The 18,023-nt window shown below is 40.0% G+C and overlaps 1 protein-coding gene across 3 annotated transcripts in view; it reads left to right on the top strand.

Annotated features, from left to right (window-relative positions):
• Positions 1-18,023, top strand: part of EMC2 (ER membrane protein complex subunit 2) — a 51,800-nt gene that overhangs the window by 10,825 nt on the left and 22,952 nt on the right. For all 3 annotated transcript variants that reach the window (XM_073330320.1, XM_073330318.1, XM_073330319.1), the window contains exons 4-5: positions 3,175-3,260; positions 9,875-9,932. In XM_073330320.1, the coding sequence (XP_073186421.1) occupies positions 3,175-3,260; positions 9,875-9,932 (144 nt within the window). The remainder of the gene's footprint in view (positions 1-3,174; positions 3,261-9,874; positions 9,933-18,023) is intronic.

The following is an 18,023-nucleotide window of genomic DNA, read 5'->3' as shown; positions in this document are numbered from 1 at the left end:
TGATCAGCTGCTTGCAGCATTTTTAAAGGTGAATATTAAAGCAGAAAATGTGGCTGTACCCTTTATTACTCCTTCGTGGTATATAAAGAGTCATAAACTTAAACATGCTTTGTCTTTTTTATACTACAAATATATTGAGTTGTATTCTTTCCTTCCCTCCTCCCCATGCGTTCTGAGGAGGAAGAGCTGGAGCTGAAGTTACAGCATTATGTGACATCACTTTTCACCCCCTGAAAGCACACCAGAGTCCTGCAAAGACAAAAGGGAGGACCTGATAGTCACATGAGGCTTGTTACTACACCATTAAAATCAGCGGGGCTTTTTTCCATTGGCTTGAATGAGACCAGGATTAAGCCCATGTAAAATAACTGGGAATGAGGGGGAGAAGTGGTTTAACAAATCAAAACCAAAAAACAAGTGCCCTTGCCAGTAATCATTTCTTAAAGTTACTGCATTTCAGCCATAGAAGTTGGTCCAGTAGAAATTTTTTTTTTTTTCAGAATACTTCAATATGCTTTCTTAATAGATCAACATTGTGAATAGCCTTGTTAGAAATAGCCTGTTAAGTAAATTAAGGGAGCCTTCTTATATTTTAATTTGTTTGTTACAGGCCACAATTGGTCTCTAAAGCTTAAAAAGTCTTTTGGATATCTTATTCAGCCTTTTTTTTTTTTTTAACATTACTACTTAGATGCAGGGGGAAAAGTAAGATTTTTAGCTAATAATTAACATTGTTGTGTGGTTAGTGAACTAATTCTTTCTCCAGCATCTTATGTCAAAGGATTGAAGACAAAGCGCCTATGCAGGGCTCTAAGCACTATGGTAATGGATTAAAAATGCAAACAAAAGCAAACTCAGCAACTTTCCCAAAATCAGGAAAGAAAAATGACAAAAGGACCTCTGTGCACACATTTCAACCCTCAGTGCATTCTCCTGCCTGGCATGGGAGAAGAACTGTGTTTTGTTGTGCCCAGATGGTCAACAGGCCTGGGCTTCTTCAGACCAAGAAGGGAGAGAATTCCATAGTTCAGAGTCCTGCATTGAGACTGCTCTTACAGTGCCTTGTGCACACTTAAACGCCAGGGTTTCAGTTCAAGTGCCTTCACTGACCACAGCTATGGCAGTATAGAACTGGGAGAGTGTCAGTCTCTCGAATAGCCAGGATTAGAAAAGTGTAATGATTTTGAGTTCCATGTTTTAGGGTGAACTTCAGTATATACAGTAACGTAATATACCATATTGCACTTTCTGCAAGCCTCATGAATTCCTCTCATAGATAAGTCTTCTCTTCCACCAAGGAAATAAATGAATAGATTGAGAGAGAAGCCTCTTTTTATACTAGGTTTCAGAGTAACAGCCGTGTTAGTCTGTCTTCGCAAAAAGAAAAGGAGTACATCCGATGAAGTGAGCTGTAGCTCACGAAAGCTCATGCTCAAATAAATTGGTTCGTCTCTAAGGTGCCACAAGTACTCCTTTTCTTTTTATACTATTTTTCCACTTATTTTTCTGAGTTTTTTTTATCTCTGTGGGTTTTTTTAACGCTTTTGTGAAATGCTTAAATGGACCAACATGGGGAAAAAATCAAAAATTGCCAAATACTGTGTTTACTAATAACCCAAGCAGCAGCTTTGAGTTTGGACTACTGGCCTCTTAGTGTCCTATGAGGAACACAGCATGATCTGAGAGTATAGCTGCTTATCCACAGCACTGCGTATACGCTAAAAACTTAGAGCAAGCCTTACATCTGAGTTGGGGTTATTTTAGTTTTGTTATAGGTCCACACATTTAATTCAAACTAGCTAACATCATAGTGGCTTTTTGCTACAGCTGCAGCCCCTGAGTATGTGAATAGTTTTTGAATTCCTATTACTTAGCAGTGAAGCACTTGACAGCTGTGATGCATCTTTCCTAAGGGACTGGTGTCTGTTCCAAATGAGAAGTCTGAGATGGTTTTCATCTCATTATTCTTTTTTGTCCTCTGATTTTCTTCATTCCCTTGCACCAAATAACTGATCATAACCCATGCATATACTACATGTAGCCAATTCCATATTTGTAACACATGGCTTTAGTGAGATCACCTACTGTTGGTAGACACCTGCAAAACCTGTGTCTAACATGCTAGAGTTACATTTTCTTTGCCTTTGTAGGATTAATCAGACTCTTAAGATTAAGAAACCTACCTGTTGAAGTACAGTAGAACTTCAGAGTCACAAACACCAGAGTTACAAACTGACCAGTTAACCACACACCTTATTTGGAACCTGAAGTACACAATCAGGTAGCAGCAGAGACACCTACCCCCCCCCCCCCCCAAAAAAAAAGGCAAGTATAGTATAGGGGGTGAATATCTTCTGCTCAGCTGTCTCATTGCTTGCAGGAGTGTGCAGACTGCATCTCCTGTGTCTGTAGGATTGATTGAACCCAGTGACACAAACATTATTATATATAAATGTTTTCTTTGTATTGCAAACCATTATAAACAGCTTCTTTCAAAGGCAGTTTTTTCCATTATAAAGAATACATTCATTAAACAAAAAAGTGCCACCTGAACTCTTATTGTTTTTATAGGTGGGGTTTTTCTTTTGTGCACTGATTTAGGAAGGCCTCAAATCTGAAAAGCAAATAAAAATCTTCCAAGCTAAATAACTGTTTCCAAGGAGCTCTGATTGTCTAGCTACTTGCATGGAAAATTCATCTTGTAATTAAGTCTTCTAGCTGACAAGGTTTCAATTTCTGAGCTTGTCTTTATTAATACATTTTATTGCTTATCCCAGAAGTTGCTGTTTTGTTTTAATCAAAAGTCACATTCCAAGTTGTTGACTTAATCAAGGAGTATTTTTTTTTCTTTTTCTTTCCATGTGTTGAATAATATTCACAGGGTATTGACTGAATTAAACAGTTTAAACTCTGAAAATAATTAATCGCTGGCCATGAGTCTTTCTCAGCTTGGAGTCTGTGGTCTGTCTACATATTCTGGAATCCTTGTGATATCACTGGACAGGAAGTAGTAGACCTTTTTCTAGGTATTGATGTGCTTTTTCTCTGGTTGTGGTAGGAAGTGCTGGTGACAAATACGCCTTCTGATTCTGACTTTTTTTTTTAATGTGATAAGTAGTATTTGTCACTCAAAGCTAAATCACTAACTCTGAGGAATTTATTTTATTTATGCAGTTTTGTCTTCAGGAGCTAAGGCGACAGTTCCCTGGGAGCCATAGGGTTAAGCGATTAACTGGCATGAGATTTGAATACATGGAAAGGTATGGCTGAATTTAAAAACCTAATTCTTGTCTGGAAAAAGGTACTTGATATCTCTTGAAAAAGGAATTCTTCACACAGTAAAATTCAGAGCAGAGGGTATAAATGCAATGCTCTTTCCTTTATAAAAATAGTTCTGTGTATGATGACCTTATTGTGCTTAGGCACTTCTGTTGCATTTTGGCTAGCACAATATTACAGTACTTGTAATCTTCCATTTGGACTTGATAGATTTAAAAGGTCCTTTACTTGCCATCATCAAACTATAGACAGTAAAACACTACACAGTTTTTTTTGGCAAAACAAAGTCTGTATGCCACAGCTATAAACCAACATATTTAATCCAACTGGTCCAGAATTCAAGTAGCATTCAGAACCATTGCCCTGCCCCAAATAACTGCTGAATATAGCTCTTCTCTAAGCTTTGTCCTTGTGGATAAAACCCTAATAGGTTGACTCCAAAAACCTTGTAGAATATAAAAGTGAAAACTATAACCCTTCTGGATGCTTTTGCTCTATCCTACTGAAGGACTATAACTCTATTACATTTTTATATAGGATGGTTCAGACGGCTTACAGATGGGTTCACTGTCCATAATATATGACTTTTCCCACAAAGGAGAGGAGTAGACTGTCCTCTAGGGCACCTCTAGTCTTTGCCTGACTTCCCCCTTTGGACATGTTGTATATCAAGTTCCAGTAAGCTATTCCAAAACCATCTACTTGTGGTGTGGCAGCTAGAAATTTTGCAAAGGGCTTCCAGAAACTGCCAACATGGAACGCTGGTACCGAGCATGCTTCCTGTAACACACTGCTTACAGTGTTGGCTTTTGAGGCCTAGAGATCATGGGCCACCCCGAATCCTGGACATAAGACATGTAAAGGGAGAAAACCCCATTTTCATTTAACAGATGTTTCTCATCCTTTCTTTTCCTTGCAAAGAATGTTTTGAAACTGTAAATTGATATGAATCTATGAAGCCTGTTGTTTGGGTTGAAATGAATGGAATGCTGGGCTCTTCTGCTGCAGCACGAGGCTAAGGTACCTAAGCAATCCTACTCTCATACCCACTCTTATGTAAAATGAGTTGATTTGAGATGTCTTGCTAATCCTTTCCCATAATTCTTAGCTCTGGCATATACATATTGGTGTGGCATGGTGAACAGGAATCTGGTTTTGGTTGCGGAATAGATGGCAAAAATTGGTTCTCAAACCAGCTCAAAAATGTGAAGGTCAGCTCTGTCTGCTTGTACATGCTTCTGTCCAGGTTTGTATGACCAAACTAAAGATGTTGGCCCATGCCTTTGACAAATGGACTCTAACCATAGGCAGGCATATGTACATAAGAATGGCCATACTTGGTCAGACATTGGTCCATCTAACTCAGTATTCTGTCTTAACAGTGGCCAGTGCCAAATCCTTCTGGCAGTTGGAGGTTTAGGGACACATAGTGCATGGGGTTGTGTCCCTGACCATCTTGGCTAATAGCCATTGATGGACCTATCCTCTACAAACTTAGCTCTTTTTTAACCCAGTTATAATTTTGGCCTTTATAACGTCTCCAGGGAATGAGTTCCACAGGTTAACTGTGTTGTGTGAAGTACTTCCTACTATGTGTGTGTGTTTTGTTTTTTTTTAAATCTGCTGTCTGTTAATTTCATCGGGTGATATCCCTAGTTCTTGTTTATGTGAAGGGGTAAACAACACTTCGCTGTTCACTTTCTCCATGCCACTCGTTATTTCATACACCTCTATCGTGTGCCCCCTTAGTCATCTCTTTTCTAAAATGAATGGTCCCAGTCTTTTTAATCTCCCCTTGTATGGAAGCTGTTGCATACCCCTAATCATTTTCATTGCCGTGCTCTGCACCTTTTCCAATTCTAATTTTTTTTTTTTTTTTTTTGAGACGGGGCAACCAGAACTGCGCGCAGTATTCAAGGTGTGGGCGTACTCTGGATTTATATTGTGGCATTATGATATTTTCTGTTTCATTATCTATTCCTTTCCTAATGCTTCTATTAGCTTTTTTGACTGTTGCTGCACATTGCGCAGATGTTTTGAGAGAATTATTTGGACTCCAAGATTTTTCTTAAGTGGCAGTAGCTAATTTAGATCCAATCATTTTGTATGTATAATTGGGATTATTTTTTCCAGTGTGCACTACTTTGCACTTTTCAACATTGAATTTCATCTGCCATTTTGTTGCACAGTGCCCAACTGACCGTTTATTCCTATCCTGTTTCCTATCTTTTAACCAGTTACTGATGCATAAGAGGATCTTCCTTCCCTATGATTGCTTAATTTTTTAAAAGCCTTTAGTAATGGACCTTGTCAAAAGCTTTCTGAAAGTCCAAATACACTGTATCAACTGGATCACCCTTATCCACATGCTTGTGGACTCCATCAAGGAGTTACTAGATTGGTGAGGCATGATTTCCCTTTACAAAAGCCATTTTGACTTTTCCCCCAACATACTGTGTTTGTTCATGTGTTTTATAATCTTGTTGTTTATTACAGTTTCAAATAATTTGATGGGTACTGAAGTTAGGCTTACCAGCCTGTAATTGCCGGGACCACTTCTGGAGCCTTTTCTAAAAACATAGCTACATTAGCTATCCTCCAGTCATCTGGTATGGAGCCTGATTTAAGCAATAGGTTACATCCCAGTTAATATATCTGCAAGTTCATATTTGAGTTCCTTCAGAACTCTTGGGTGAGTACCGTCTGGTCCTGGTGCTATATAATTTATCAGTTTGGTCCAAAACTTCCTGTATTGACACCTCAGTCTGGTACAGTTGCTCAGATTTGTCACCTAAAAAGAATGACTTGGGTATAGAGCTCTCCCCTATGTCCTGTGTAGTAAAGAATGATGCAAAGAATTCATTTAACTTTTGTGCAATGGCCTTCTCTTCCTTTAGTGTTCCTTTAGAACCTTCCAGTGACCCATTGACTGTTTGGAAGGCTTCCTGCTTCTGATGTATTAAAAACCCATTTGTGTCTTGCTAGTTGCTCTTTCGATTCTTTTTTGACCTGCCTTGTTATCTTTTTCACTTGACTTGCCAGAGTTTATGCTCCTTTCTATTACTCTCAATAGGATTTGATGTCCAATTTTTATAGGATGTCTTTTTGCCTCTAGCTGCCTCTTTTACTCTGCTGGTTAGCCCTGGAGGCATTTTTTGGTCCTCTTACTAGTTTTATTCGTTTTTTTTTTGTTTGTTTTTTTTTAAATTTGGGATCTACAATTAGTCTGAGCTTCCATTATGGCATTTTTAAATTGTCTTTGTGCAGTTTGCAGGCATTTCACCCTTGTGACTATTCCTTTTAGTTTCCATTTAACTAGCTTCCTTATTTCTGTGGAGTTCCCCCCTTTTTGAAGTTAAATGCTACAGTGATGTGTTTCTTTATTGCTTTTCTCCTTACAAGGATGTTAAATTTAATTATATTCTTGTGCTATTACTGACCGATTCATCTATATTCACCTCCTGGACTAGATCATGTGCTCCATTTAGAACTAAATCAAGAATTGCATCTCCCATGGTGGGTTCCAGGATGAGCTTCTCCAAGGAAGTTATTTATGGTGTCTAGAAATTTTTATCTCTGCATCCCTTTTTGAGGTGACATATACCCAATTAATATGAAGATAGTTTAAATCAGCCTCTCGAATCTCCCTGAGCATTTCACAGTCCTTGTCACCATCCTAGTCAGTGTATAGTGTATTCCTACTGCTATACTCTTACTGATCAAGCACGGAATTTCTATCGTTAGAGATTCTGTGGTACAATTTTGATTCATTTAAGATTTTTACTTTGACGCTGTACTTTCTTTCACACATGGTGCCACTCCCCCACCAGTGTGACCTATTCAGTCATTCCCATATATTTTGTACCCTGGTATTACCTTGTCCTGTGATTATCCTCATTCCACCAAGTTTCCATGATGCCTATTATATCAATACCCTCATTTAAGCCAGGCACTCTAGTTCACCCGTTTTAGTATTTAGACTTCTAGCATTTGTACATTTTGTCAATATTCAGTTGCTTGCCTTCATGTGTTATATTTAAATGGAACTCTTTTGCGTTTGACTGTTCTTCATTAACTCCTACCTGTACTTTACGAACTTCTTTCCTGTCTTTTTTTCTAGTATATAGAATTTCCCCTTTAATAAACTCATCCCTAAGGGATGACTCTGCCCGAACCATGTGCTCCACCACACTCATTGGCTTTCCCCCAACCCTTCATTTAAAAAATGCTCTACAACCTTTTAAATTTTACATACCAGCAGTCTGGTTCCACTTTGGTTTAGGTGAAGCCCATCCTTAATGTATTGGCTCCTTCTTTCCCCAAAGGTTCCCCAGTTCCTAATAAACTTAAAACCCTCCTCCCTACACTCTCATCTCATCCATTCATTGAGACCCTGCAGTTTTGCTTGTCTTTCTGGCCCCTGCTCATATAACTGAAAGCATTTTAGATAATGCTACCATGGAGGTCCTGGACTTCAATGTCTTATCTAGCAGCCTAAATTTGGCGACTGGGACCTCTGTCTTACCTTTCCCTATATCACTGGTGCCTACATGTACCATGACCACCAGCTCCTCCCAATCACTACATATAAGCATGTCTAGAGGCCTTGTGAGATCTGCAACCGTCGCACCTAGCAAGCAGTTTGCAGTGTGTTTCTTCAAGTCATCACAAACTCAACTATCTATATTTCTAATAATCATATATCCTCCATTACTGTTATCTCTTTCTTCTTAATAATTGGGGCTCCCTTCCCTGGAGGAGTATCCTAAGTGCAAGAAGATGCCATGACATCAAGTGGAAAGAGGTTCCCAACTATGATGATGGTTTCCGTCCATTCCAGCCTGTTGTTCTCCTTCCATGAGACTTTCATCCTCCTTAATAGCACAGATTCTGTCAGATTGGAGGTGGGATTGCTCTATTATGTCCCTGAAAGTCTCATCTATGTACCTCTCTCTTCCCTGTAACTCCTCTAGTTCAGCCACTCTGGCCTCAGAAGCCTGGATTGTTTCTCTGAGGGCCCCAGAGCGGTTTGTACTGCATGCACACACATGCTACCTGCCCACAAGGCAGGTAATCGTACATGCTGCTTTCAGTGCAATAAACTGGGTAACCCTGCACTCTGCTGCTGGACTTTTGCTTGCATTATTTTTACTCTTTCAGGGTTGTGTGTGTGTCTTACTGGCCTAAGTTTAAACTTAGTGTTTAAGTCTATGTGCCTCTTGCTTGCGCTCTCACTCACCTCTCCTGTTCACTAGCTCCTCTGGTTGCTTAGGAGTTGTCTTTTAAAACCCCTGCTCTCCCTGAGTTCTCTGCCCCCTCTTCAAGGGATTCTAAAAGGATTAGTGATCAAAGGATGGCAGTCTGGAGTCACACCACACTATAATCTTTAATCAAGTAAGCACATGGCAAGCAAGCAAATGTAAATGTGGGGGATGACAATTTAGGGTCGTCATGGGCTGGCAACCTGGAATCGTTCAGCAGGGGAATGGAGTTCAACCAGCAGTTTTCCAAAACTGACAATATAGGTGCTCAAGCTAATGCCTTAGAGGTGGGATCACCTTGTGTCACTCAACAGTAACATCTAGCTGTCCTCAATAGCAGCAGATCATAGTGATGAGTCTTGAGTGATAAGAACATCCTCTACCAGACTGGAGAATAAGTGTTGCGTCAAACAGCTGGGCCTGTAGCCATTCTATTTAGGTTTGTAAAGACCCTGTAGAAAACTGATAAAAGTATTACGTAGTATGGAGATTTGAAGAAGTCAAATAGAGCCCTCACCATGTAGTTGTAATACAGTATCTACATAGCTACACTGTATAAAACCAGCTCAAGCTATTAAGTGGGCTGGATAAAATGACGACTGTTTCTCAGAGATGGTTTAAAACAGTAGAGCTATTCATTGCAGCAACATGGGTTAACTTATTTGTGTATTTCTAGTAGCAGAATTATAGTGGAGTAACTCTGTGTTGTTCTGGTGCCTAGAAGGGGTTAATCTAATCTTTGCAATAGACTAGGAGTATGTGTGGTATCTGCGATAGCCTCACAATCCATTATATTCTGCTGCTTATACTTTACACCATCATAAGAGAAACTTTAAATCCAAAATGAGACTCTCTGGAGCTTTGAAATACCACTGCTGTAATGGAGTAGCAAGTCTCTTGTTTTGGGTGGTCTTTAAAATGGCTGTGTGCGGTCGTGGTGGGGGAGAGGGAGAATAAAGGACCTTCTAGGAAACTTAAAAGGTAGAATGAAGAAACAAAAGGCATATAAAATACCTGCCCTGCTTCTGGTGCAATCTAAATAATATCCCACTAAGAACTGCAATTTATTTTTCCGTTTATTTGGTGAAACCCAATGCTGCCATCCTTAGTCAAGACTTCCTTGGTAGGAGTTTTGCTTGAGTAAATGTTTATGTACAGACAGTAAAATTCAGTGACTGGTACGCATTTTCCTTTGCAGCTATATAAGGTTAGCACAATACCAAGTATAGAAAATACTATAATGTTGTTACCTAATTACGGAGCCAATCAAAAACTTTTTAACCAAACAATTGAGCTGCGTCACCTCTAGAATTCACCTCTGTTTCTTTAAATAGGTACGATGATGCCCTGCAGCTATATGACAGAATTTTACAAGAAGATTCAACCAATACAGTAAGTTAAATGTTTTCCCTGGAAATAATATTTTTAATTTGTACTAAACCTTTGCTAATATAAGTGTAGTGAAATCATTGGGTAATTGAGAAATCATTTTTTAAAACTTCCTAGTGTAATATTCTAGCATTTATTTGTTTTCAGAATTATTTAATTTCCTTTCATCAAAAGGATTCATGGTTGCATTTTCTTTTACGTAAGTTGAATTTTGAGAGCCTATCACTGTAAATGATAGTCCTGTTTGACCTCCGTGGGTATGTTTATACTTGCGGCTGGCAGCAAGCCTCCCAGCCTAGGTAGACAGACTCACGCTAGTGTGCTAAAGCTAGCAGTGTGGACATTGTGGATTGGGCTGGAGCTCAGGCTGTCAAGCAGTCCTGTTGGTGGCAATCCAGTTCTAGATGGTAGATAGACTAAAACTAGTCTCTTATGTCTCTCCTATCCCTACCTTCTGTTAATCTGATTTTGAAAATAAAAATATGTTCTGTGAATGTTTGAATTGCACACTACCTTTCTCAGTTTAATAGCTGGAAGGCTATAAACTTGCTCTTGAGTCAAACTGCGATTCACTGTACAGTGTGCCCATTTTAAAAAAATCACTGTGCAGAGATTTTGGGCTCCTGGCATCATCCATGCAGATGACACTTGCAGTCCTGCAATGCTGTGTGTTCTTAAGTATTGCTTCAGTGCTGGTTTTGGAATTACTTTGAGGGACTTTCTGTTTTGAGACTTTATCTTGTCACCTGATATGCAAAATAGTTTGAAGGTGCAAATGATTAACTTTTTCCAGAGCTACCATGCTGGCAGCAGCTCATCTGTGTCTCAGCTGTTGGATAAAGTTGGAAATTACCATGATATGGTAAAGGTAGGCTTGGGTCTTTTGTGTGGCAGTTGACTGATTCCAGTTCCTGTTATAATGCATTAAAAAGGGTAGGCAGTATGCCTTTTTAATTTGGTAATGATTTCTTTTTTCTTCTTATTTTTGTATTAGTAAACTTCTCTATGTATTCTTAGGACTTAATTCTATCCTGTGGTTTTGTTGGTTTATTTATTTTTTTTAAATCCGCATTGGTGCATGACAGTGGTTTGAGCATTAGTGATAGCACCTGTGTATCTTGTGAGCTCTGAGAAAAATTCGATTATTTAGATTGATAAAATTGCAATTACTAGCTTCAAGCATCAATTAAATTAAACTAGTCTTTGCAAAATTTACCCATTTTTCTGGGCTAAGTAATTTGTATGTTCTTTTTTTGGATAGACAAGTAAAATATCACTAGTCCTGTCTTATTAGTAGATCATTCCTCAGTCATCTTGGAGGCTTTCACAGGAATTTTGCAAAGTTGAATCAAAAACTTAAATCCTCCTAATAAGTAGGTTAAAGGCATATTAAAGGATATTTCTAAAATGAAATCACCCATTCTTTTGTTTTGTGGATCCCCTAAATCCAGATGCCCTGCAACTGGTGGCATCTACTCAATGGGATGCTTTAGCACAGTCTCTGTTGATATTTCATTCCTTAATAGTCTGGAAAGCAGAGCCTGTATATTAGAAATAATATATGTGATGTCCTCCTCCTCCATCACTGAATATTGTATCTTTCAACATTTGTGTGGACTATAAAATATATTTATTTTTTTTTTAAAAAATACCAACATTTTAGGGCTTGAGGGGAACCTGGCTTGCAACATCTTTGTAGATGGGCTTTCATCTTGAGTGCTGTTCTGTAAGGATTTGATAGTAGTATGGTGCATGCCTTGACATCATGTGGAATGGGAACTGCAGTTGCACAGGATGTGAATTTTATGGACTTGAAAAAAAGAAAGTATTTGAACAGTAGCAATGTCCTGCCATGTCATTTAAGATATTTGGGACATTTCAGCGTTTGAGTGCTTTTCTTCCCCTCTCCCCCCACGAATACAGTTGAACACTTCATAAATACTACTGAATGTATATAGGGTCTTTCTAACCTACAGGCCATTATTTCCTCTTCATATTTTTCTAATGCTTAACACAACATTTCCCCTCCCACCCTCTCCAGTAGTACCCACAATGTCCTGCCATAAACAAAAGAAGGCACAGCTCTTGACCAGAACAGCTTATACTCTTACACTGGGGACTTCTTTAATATGAAAGGATGATGGCTATTTCATATTCAAAATGTATAGCTAGTAAGATAACCCAAAAGGGCAATACTAAATTATATGTTGTCACATAGTCTTGGCTCCCATTGTTAGTGTTTATTTAGTCACCGATCAGGCAAATACTATTACATATTAAGTAACTTTATATACTATTACATATTAAGTAACTTTACACATAAGTCCCATTGAAGTCATTGTGACTGTATGTACATAGATACTCAAGTGTATTAGTGTTTGTAGGGTTTAGGTAGTAGTCAGTAACTGGATCTTGCACGCAGCAAAGCTCCTTGGTCTCTTGGCTTAGCATTGTACATCACTGTGCTTACAAAGCCTGACTTGCATCCACTTCGGTATTATGATGCATCTGAGTTTCTTCACTTCCTCTCATTCCAATTTATTTTTTCCTCCGTAGGTATCAAATGAAACTGTTCTCAGTGGTAAAAAAGCTGTTCTTTACTGATGAACAGTCAAGAGAAAAAGCTTGATGGGAAGCCATTTTGCATAGTTGTTATACATTCTTTCTCCTCCTTGAATTGCAACTAAGTCAGACAATGTCCTTTTAACTCATAATTATTTTGTCTTCATCTCTCAGGAGGCTGGTGCCACAGAGTCCCATGTACTCTTTCTGAAGATTTTTGTTCTTTCAGTTTTTGATAGGCACTTACACACGTATGATACTTTCAGGTATTCTAGACAGGCTGGAGGATTTGGAAGTCACATGTTCACATTCAGCAATGGATTTCAAACTCCGCTAGCTTTTTTGCAATCCACTTATTTTCCTTGGTTTCCTATTTATGTTTAAAGGGTGCACACAAACATGGGGAAACTGACTATACAGGGATAGTCTGATTAAAAATAACTCTACACCAACCACTATCAAATGCACAAAGTTGGAAAAAAATACATGTAAATCATTTTTGGAAGAAATGGATCTTACACATTATAACAAATGTAAGTAAAGGCTGTTTGAATAGCATGCTTTTACATTGATGATATCCCTGTTTTTGAGTCAGATTAAATTGTCTTTTTGCAACAATTTCTGGCTCATGAAAACTGGGCAGAATTCTGTCCAGTGGTGAAAAGAACAAAACTCCTTTAGCTTTCTCTAGAAGTCATGCTGAAACAAAGCAAAGATGCTTTCAAAGTGTAGTCACATTTTACAAGAATACGTCAGCTAGGTATGTGTGTTGTAAGATTCTGCTGAAACTAATGGAAAATGGAGCTCCATATTTAAGATATGGGTAGACCATAAGCCTTTTGAAGTACATATTTTTGGCAGGTGCTCTTTTCAGCTGTTTCCAAATGGCGAACATCATCCGAATCTGTGGTTTGTTGGATATTATTATTTAAATGTATAATTTTGTTTTAGTAAGGAACCATCATGCTTGATGAAATTATCTAATTGTTTTTCTCCATTAAAAACCCTAAATACGTACAGACATTAATAGTGAAAGGTATAAAATATTGTAAACTCAAATATTAGAACAGGTGTGTGACATCCTGACTTTCTCAGATTCTGAAAATAGAGGAGGCTCTGCTCAATATAGAGCAAAGTTTGTGGTGGTGGCGTGTTAAAGATAACTGTAGAATAGATTGGGTCAGTCTTGCATTTGAAGAGTGAAAGTCAAATAGAAACTTGATAAATTGTCAGGTATTTGAATTATTTGTCATCTACCTGTTAATTATTTCCATGCACACATGTGGCTGCTGTAGGAAAATAAATGTTTCAGGGTTTTAAAAAAGTAACCATGGCTGAGTTTGTCTTGGCACTCACTTTGCCGTGCACCAGTTTTTTCTGGTGTGCTGACACATGGAGTTGCTTAGATATATTAAACATTTTTTTTTCTCGTTTGGCAAGTGCTGTAAGTGAAACAGACGTTTGTTCACACAAGTCGTAAAAATCGCACACTGCATGGATTGACAGTTTCAGACAAGAAGTTGCTTGGGAATTGTACAAAGATTAAGAAATCATTTGTTTTTTGAGATCCAGCAGATTTTTTAATTGTGGTAAATGGAATTATGAACTTAACTTCATGAAATACAAAAGTGCATCTTCATGTCAGTTTTTGTTAGACTTAAAACTTCTGAATTAAGAGAATGACCAGAAGAAGAACTCTTTGTAAGATTGACAGCTAGTCTCACTCACCAGCAGAAGCTGGTCCAAAAAAAGATATTAGCTCACCTGGCTTGTCTCTAATATCCTGGGACCAACATGGCTACAACAACATGGCAAACAGCTATTTTATTGGACTATTTAAGGATGGGGGTTGACATAGGTGTTTAGTTTTGTATAAATGTAAAAGCCTCACTTAAGAACATTTCATTCTCCCTTTCAGATCTCTAGCTGGAAGAAAATTAAGCCACTCAATTTTGGAGCCATGTTAAAATTGTTTTATTTATATTACAGTAGTGACTCGAGACCAGCTGAGATTAGGATTCCACCATACTAGGCACTGAACAGACACAGAATAAGAAAAAATCTCTGCCCTGAAGGTGTGAGGTGTCAATCTAAGGTGTGGCTAGAATGAGAGAGGGACAGGAGCCCAGGTGGGGTGAATAGGAGCAGAGGAGGACAGAGACAGGCTGGGGACACAGGAGTAGAAGGGTCTAAAAGGGCTAAAACCCCATAATGCGGACTCACTTCTAGAACCCAAAACTGAATTTGGGAGTTCAGAGTCTCTGCAATCATCTGTTGTCAGCATAGAGCTATAAAACCCAGTGGCAAAGACTGTGTGTCATTCTCCTCTAGGGTGTGGTGCACACTGAAGATAATAGCTTGCTGCTGCTGTCTGTTATTGTGTTAGCTCTAATGTTAAAGGTCTGTCTGGTGGATAATATCTGAACCCTGCTGATGACTCAGGATGGTTCCAAATAGAATTTCTATTTTCCTCAGTTTAGAAAAATATTAGGAATTTGCATTTTTAAAAAAAAACTGTTAAAAGAACATTGAAGGTGCAAAGTTTAAGCACTCTAAAGTTAGGAAATGCCAGAATTAAGGTTACCTGAGCAACTTTAAATCCAGCCCCTTGTGAGTATGCATTATGATCCAGTCTTTTGGTTTTCTAGAGATGGGTTGTAAATTATTCGTCCTTAACTGTTTCTATCAGAACTTTAAAAACAAATAAAATAGTGGAACACCTTTATAAAATTTTAAAAATTTGATTTTACAAAAACAAAATTTGGGGCCAGATTCAACTTTTAACCTTTTTATTTTATGAAGTATATTTTATAATGTAGTTCTTAGTATCTCCACTAACAAGTTTGAGAATATTATCACTATGTTTTGAATGGTATTCTTGTAGAGCATTTAGTAATAAACCTGATCAGAGTAAGTAGAGTCTATCAGTCTATTTCCCCTTAGGTGCTTATATACCCTTAATTGCCGTAGTATTTGAGCATATCAGTCTTGAACATGTATATCCTCATAACACCCCTCTGAGATAGGGCAGTGTTACCCCATTTTACAGATGGGGAACAGAGAGACAGGGGTAGATCGGGGTGGGCAAACTTTTTGGCCTGAGCGCCACATCTGGGTGTGGAAATTGTATGCAAGGCCATGAATGTAGGGCTGGGGCAGGGGTGCGGGGTCTGGGTGGGGGTGTGGTGTGCAGGAAGAGGCTCAGGGCAAGTGGTTGGGGTGCAGGAGCGGGTTGGGGTGCAGGCTCCAGCCCAGCGCTGCTTACCTCAAGCGACTCCGGGGTGGCAGTGGCATGCAGCAGGGCTCAGGCAGGCTCCCTGCCTGTCCTGGCCCTGTGCCGCTCCTGGAAGTGGCCAGAATGTCTGGCAGTGGCTCCTGGGGGTGGGGTGGGGTGGAGCAGGTGGCTCCGCTGCACACTGCCCCTTGCCTGCGGCCAATGGGAGCTGTGGGGGGCGATGCCTGCAGGCGAGGGCAGTGCACGGAGTCCTCTGCCCCTTTCACCTCCCCCAGGGACCGCAGGGATGTGGTTCTGGCCATTTCTGGGAGTGGCGCAGGGCCAGGGCAGGCAGGGAGCCTGCTTTAATCCTGCTGCACCATGGGGCTGGTAATCCCCTGGTCCAGATTGAAAGCCCTGACGGGCCATAGTTTGCCCTCCCCTGGGCTAGATCTGTAAAAGGATTTAGGCATGTAATTGCTACTTTAGGCACCTAAATAAAAGAAATTAGATTTTCAAAACCCTGGCTCTGCAACCACCTAAAATCATAGGTTCTTATGTTTCCACCAGTGAAGTCCCCAAGGTGTCTGAATTTCTGCTGATGGGCATGCGCATAGCCACCCTAGTTGTGATGCCCCAGGCTACTTATCACTTTGGCTCCGGCAGTATCCTCAGAGTAAGTGTTCCCCCCCTATCTTGCTTGCAGGCCCAATCTGCTAAGCATTCTCAGAGGCTAAGAACATGCCTACTGGATTGGGCCCCACACGAAACACAGAGGACTAGGGTGTGTTGGTGCTTTCCTTATGCCCTAGAGCCCGGTGGTAAGGGCATTCATCAAGGATGTGGGAGATCTGGATTCAAATCTCTGCTCGGAATCAGGTGAAGTGGAGATTTGAAGCACAGTGGGTCTCCCACATACTCCGTGAGTGCTCAGACCAATGAGCTATACAGTATAAGAGGGCAGACCACCATCACCACCTGATCATCATCCTTTTTTTGTGAGGAAATGCTGACCTGCTCAGGCACCTGACATCAGGAGAGAATTCATAGCTCTGAATCCAGCCCAGAGTTAGCTGCCTATTCCCTTCCAGAGGCAGGGCTTGGGCCCCACCCCTCTCCTTCCATTTCCTATTAGCTAGCTTAAGCAGCTCCCTGCTCAGCATGCAGGCTTCTTTGAATCTTATTCCTAGCCACCTAACTCTCCCTATACAATGCATGGGGAGCTTGGGTGCCTAACTTGGGGCTGAGGATTCCACTGGGCAACAAGGCTCTTGAAGTTAGGCATTGCAATGCTGAGCCTAAATCCCCTTTGTGGATCTAGCATTAAACAACTTGCCCAAGATCACACATAGTCTGTGATGGAGCAGAGAACTGAACCTGGATGTCTCAAGACCCGGACTAGCACCCTAAACATAGGACTAACCTTCCACTGTAGCTACAACTTTCCTCTTATTCTTCAGCTCAGCTAATCAGAAGATTAAATTAGATAGATAGTGGGGCTGTATCGTCTAGCAACAGCTATGCTCCAGTGAAGAAGACTGCATTTGACCAGAAGTCCAGCCTTAACCCTACCTAGGGGAACAATCAGAAATCTGTGTTTGGGTAGAATTTCCACATTATTCTTGACATTTTCTATACTCTGGGCCTTCTTCAGCAAGTTATTTGCAAATGTGTCTAAGCATGAGTAGTTCCATTGACTTCACTGGGACTACTTGTGCACTTAAGTACCTTGCTGAGTCAGGGCCTAAACAGGGTATTTCCATCCAAACACAGGGTTCTGATTTGGTCCCAGACCAGCCAGGATTTTAAAAATAAACTCCACTAACAGCTTGGTTGCATGTTCATGGAAGCAGTACATGGATTTGACCGTGTATGTTTACACTTGTCTGCCCCATTTTGCTGGGAGGTAGCTGAATTCTGCACAAGCTGGATGTAGTTGATGTTCTGTGGGAACCCAGGTACTATGCTGCATCCTTAGGATCTCAAGGCTATGGATAACTTCAACAAAAAGCAGGTGTATATTGCCTTCAATAGCTAGTGCAAACACAGCCTCTGTTCAGTCTTCAGGTTGCCTCCCACTCCCAACAAGCACAGCTACCGTCTTGTTTGTTTGAATCACAGCTGCTTCACTTCCATCCAGATCCGTACTTCTGTCAAAGACACGGAGAGTAATGAGACTGTAGAATCTGGGTGTCATAGAGCTAAGTAGGGTTGCCAATTTTGGTTGGCCATATTCCTGAAGGTTTCATCACACCATATAATCTTTAATTAAAGATTAATCTTTAATTCCTGGAGACTCCAGGACAATCCTGGAGACT

The sequence above is a fragment of the Lepidochelys kempii genome, chromosome 2, assembly GCF_965140265.1.
Source record: "Lepidochelys kempii isolate rLepKem1 chromosome 2, rLepKem1.hap2, whole genome shotgun sequence".
Classification (NCBI taxonomy): domain Eukaryota; kingdom Metazoa; phylum Chordata; order Testudines; family Cheloniidae; genus Lepidochelys; species Lepidochelys kempii.
This window is presented reverse-complemented; position numbering and strand designations above follow the sequence as displayed.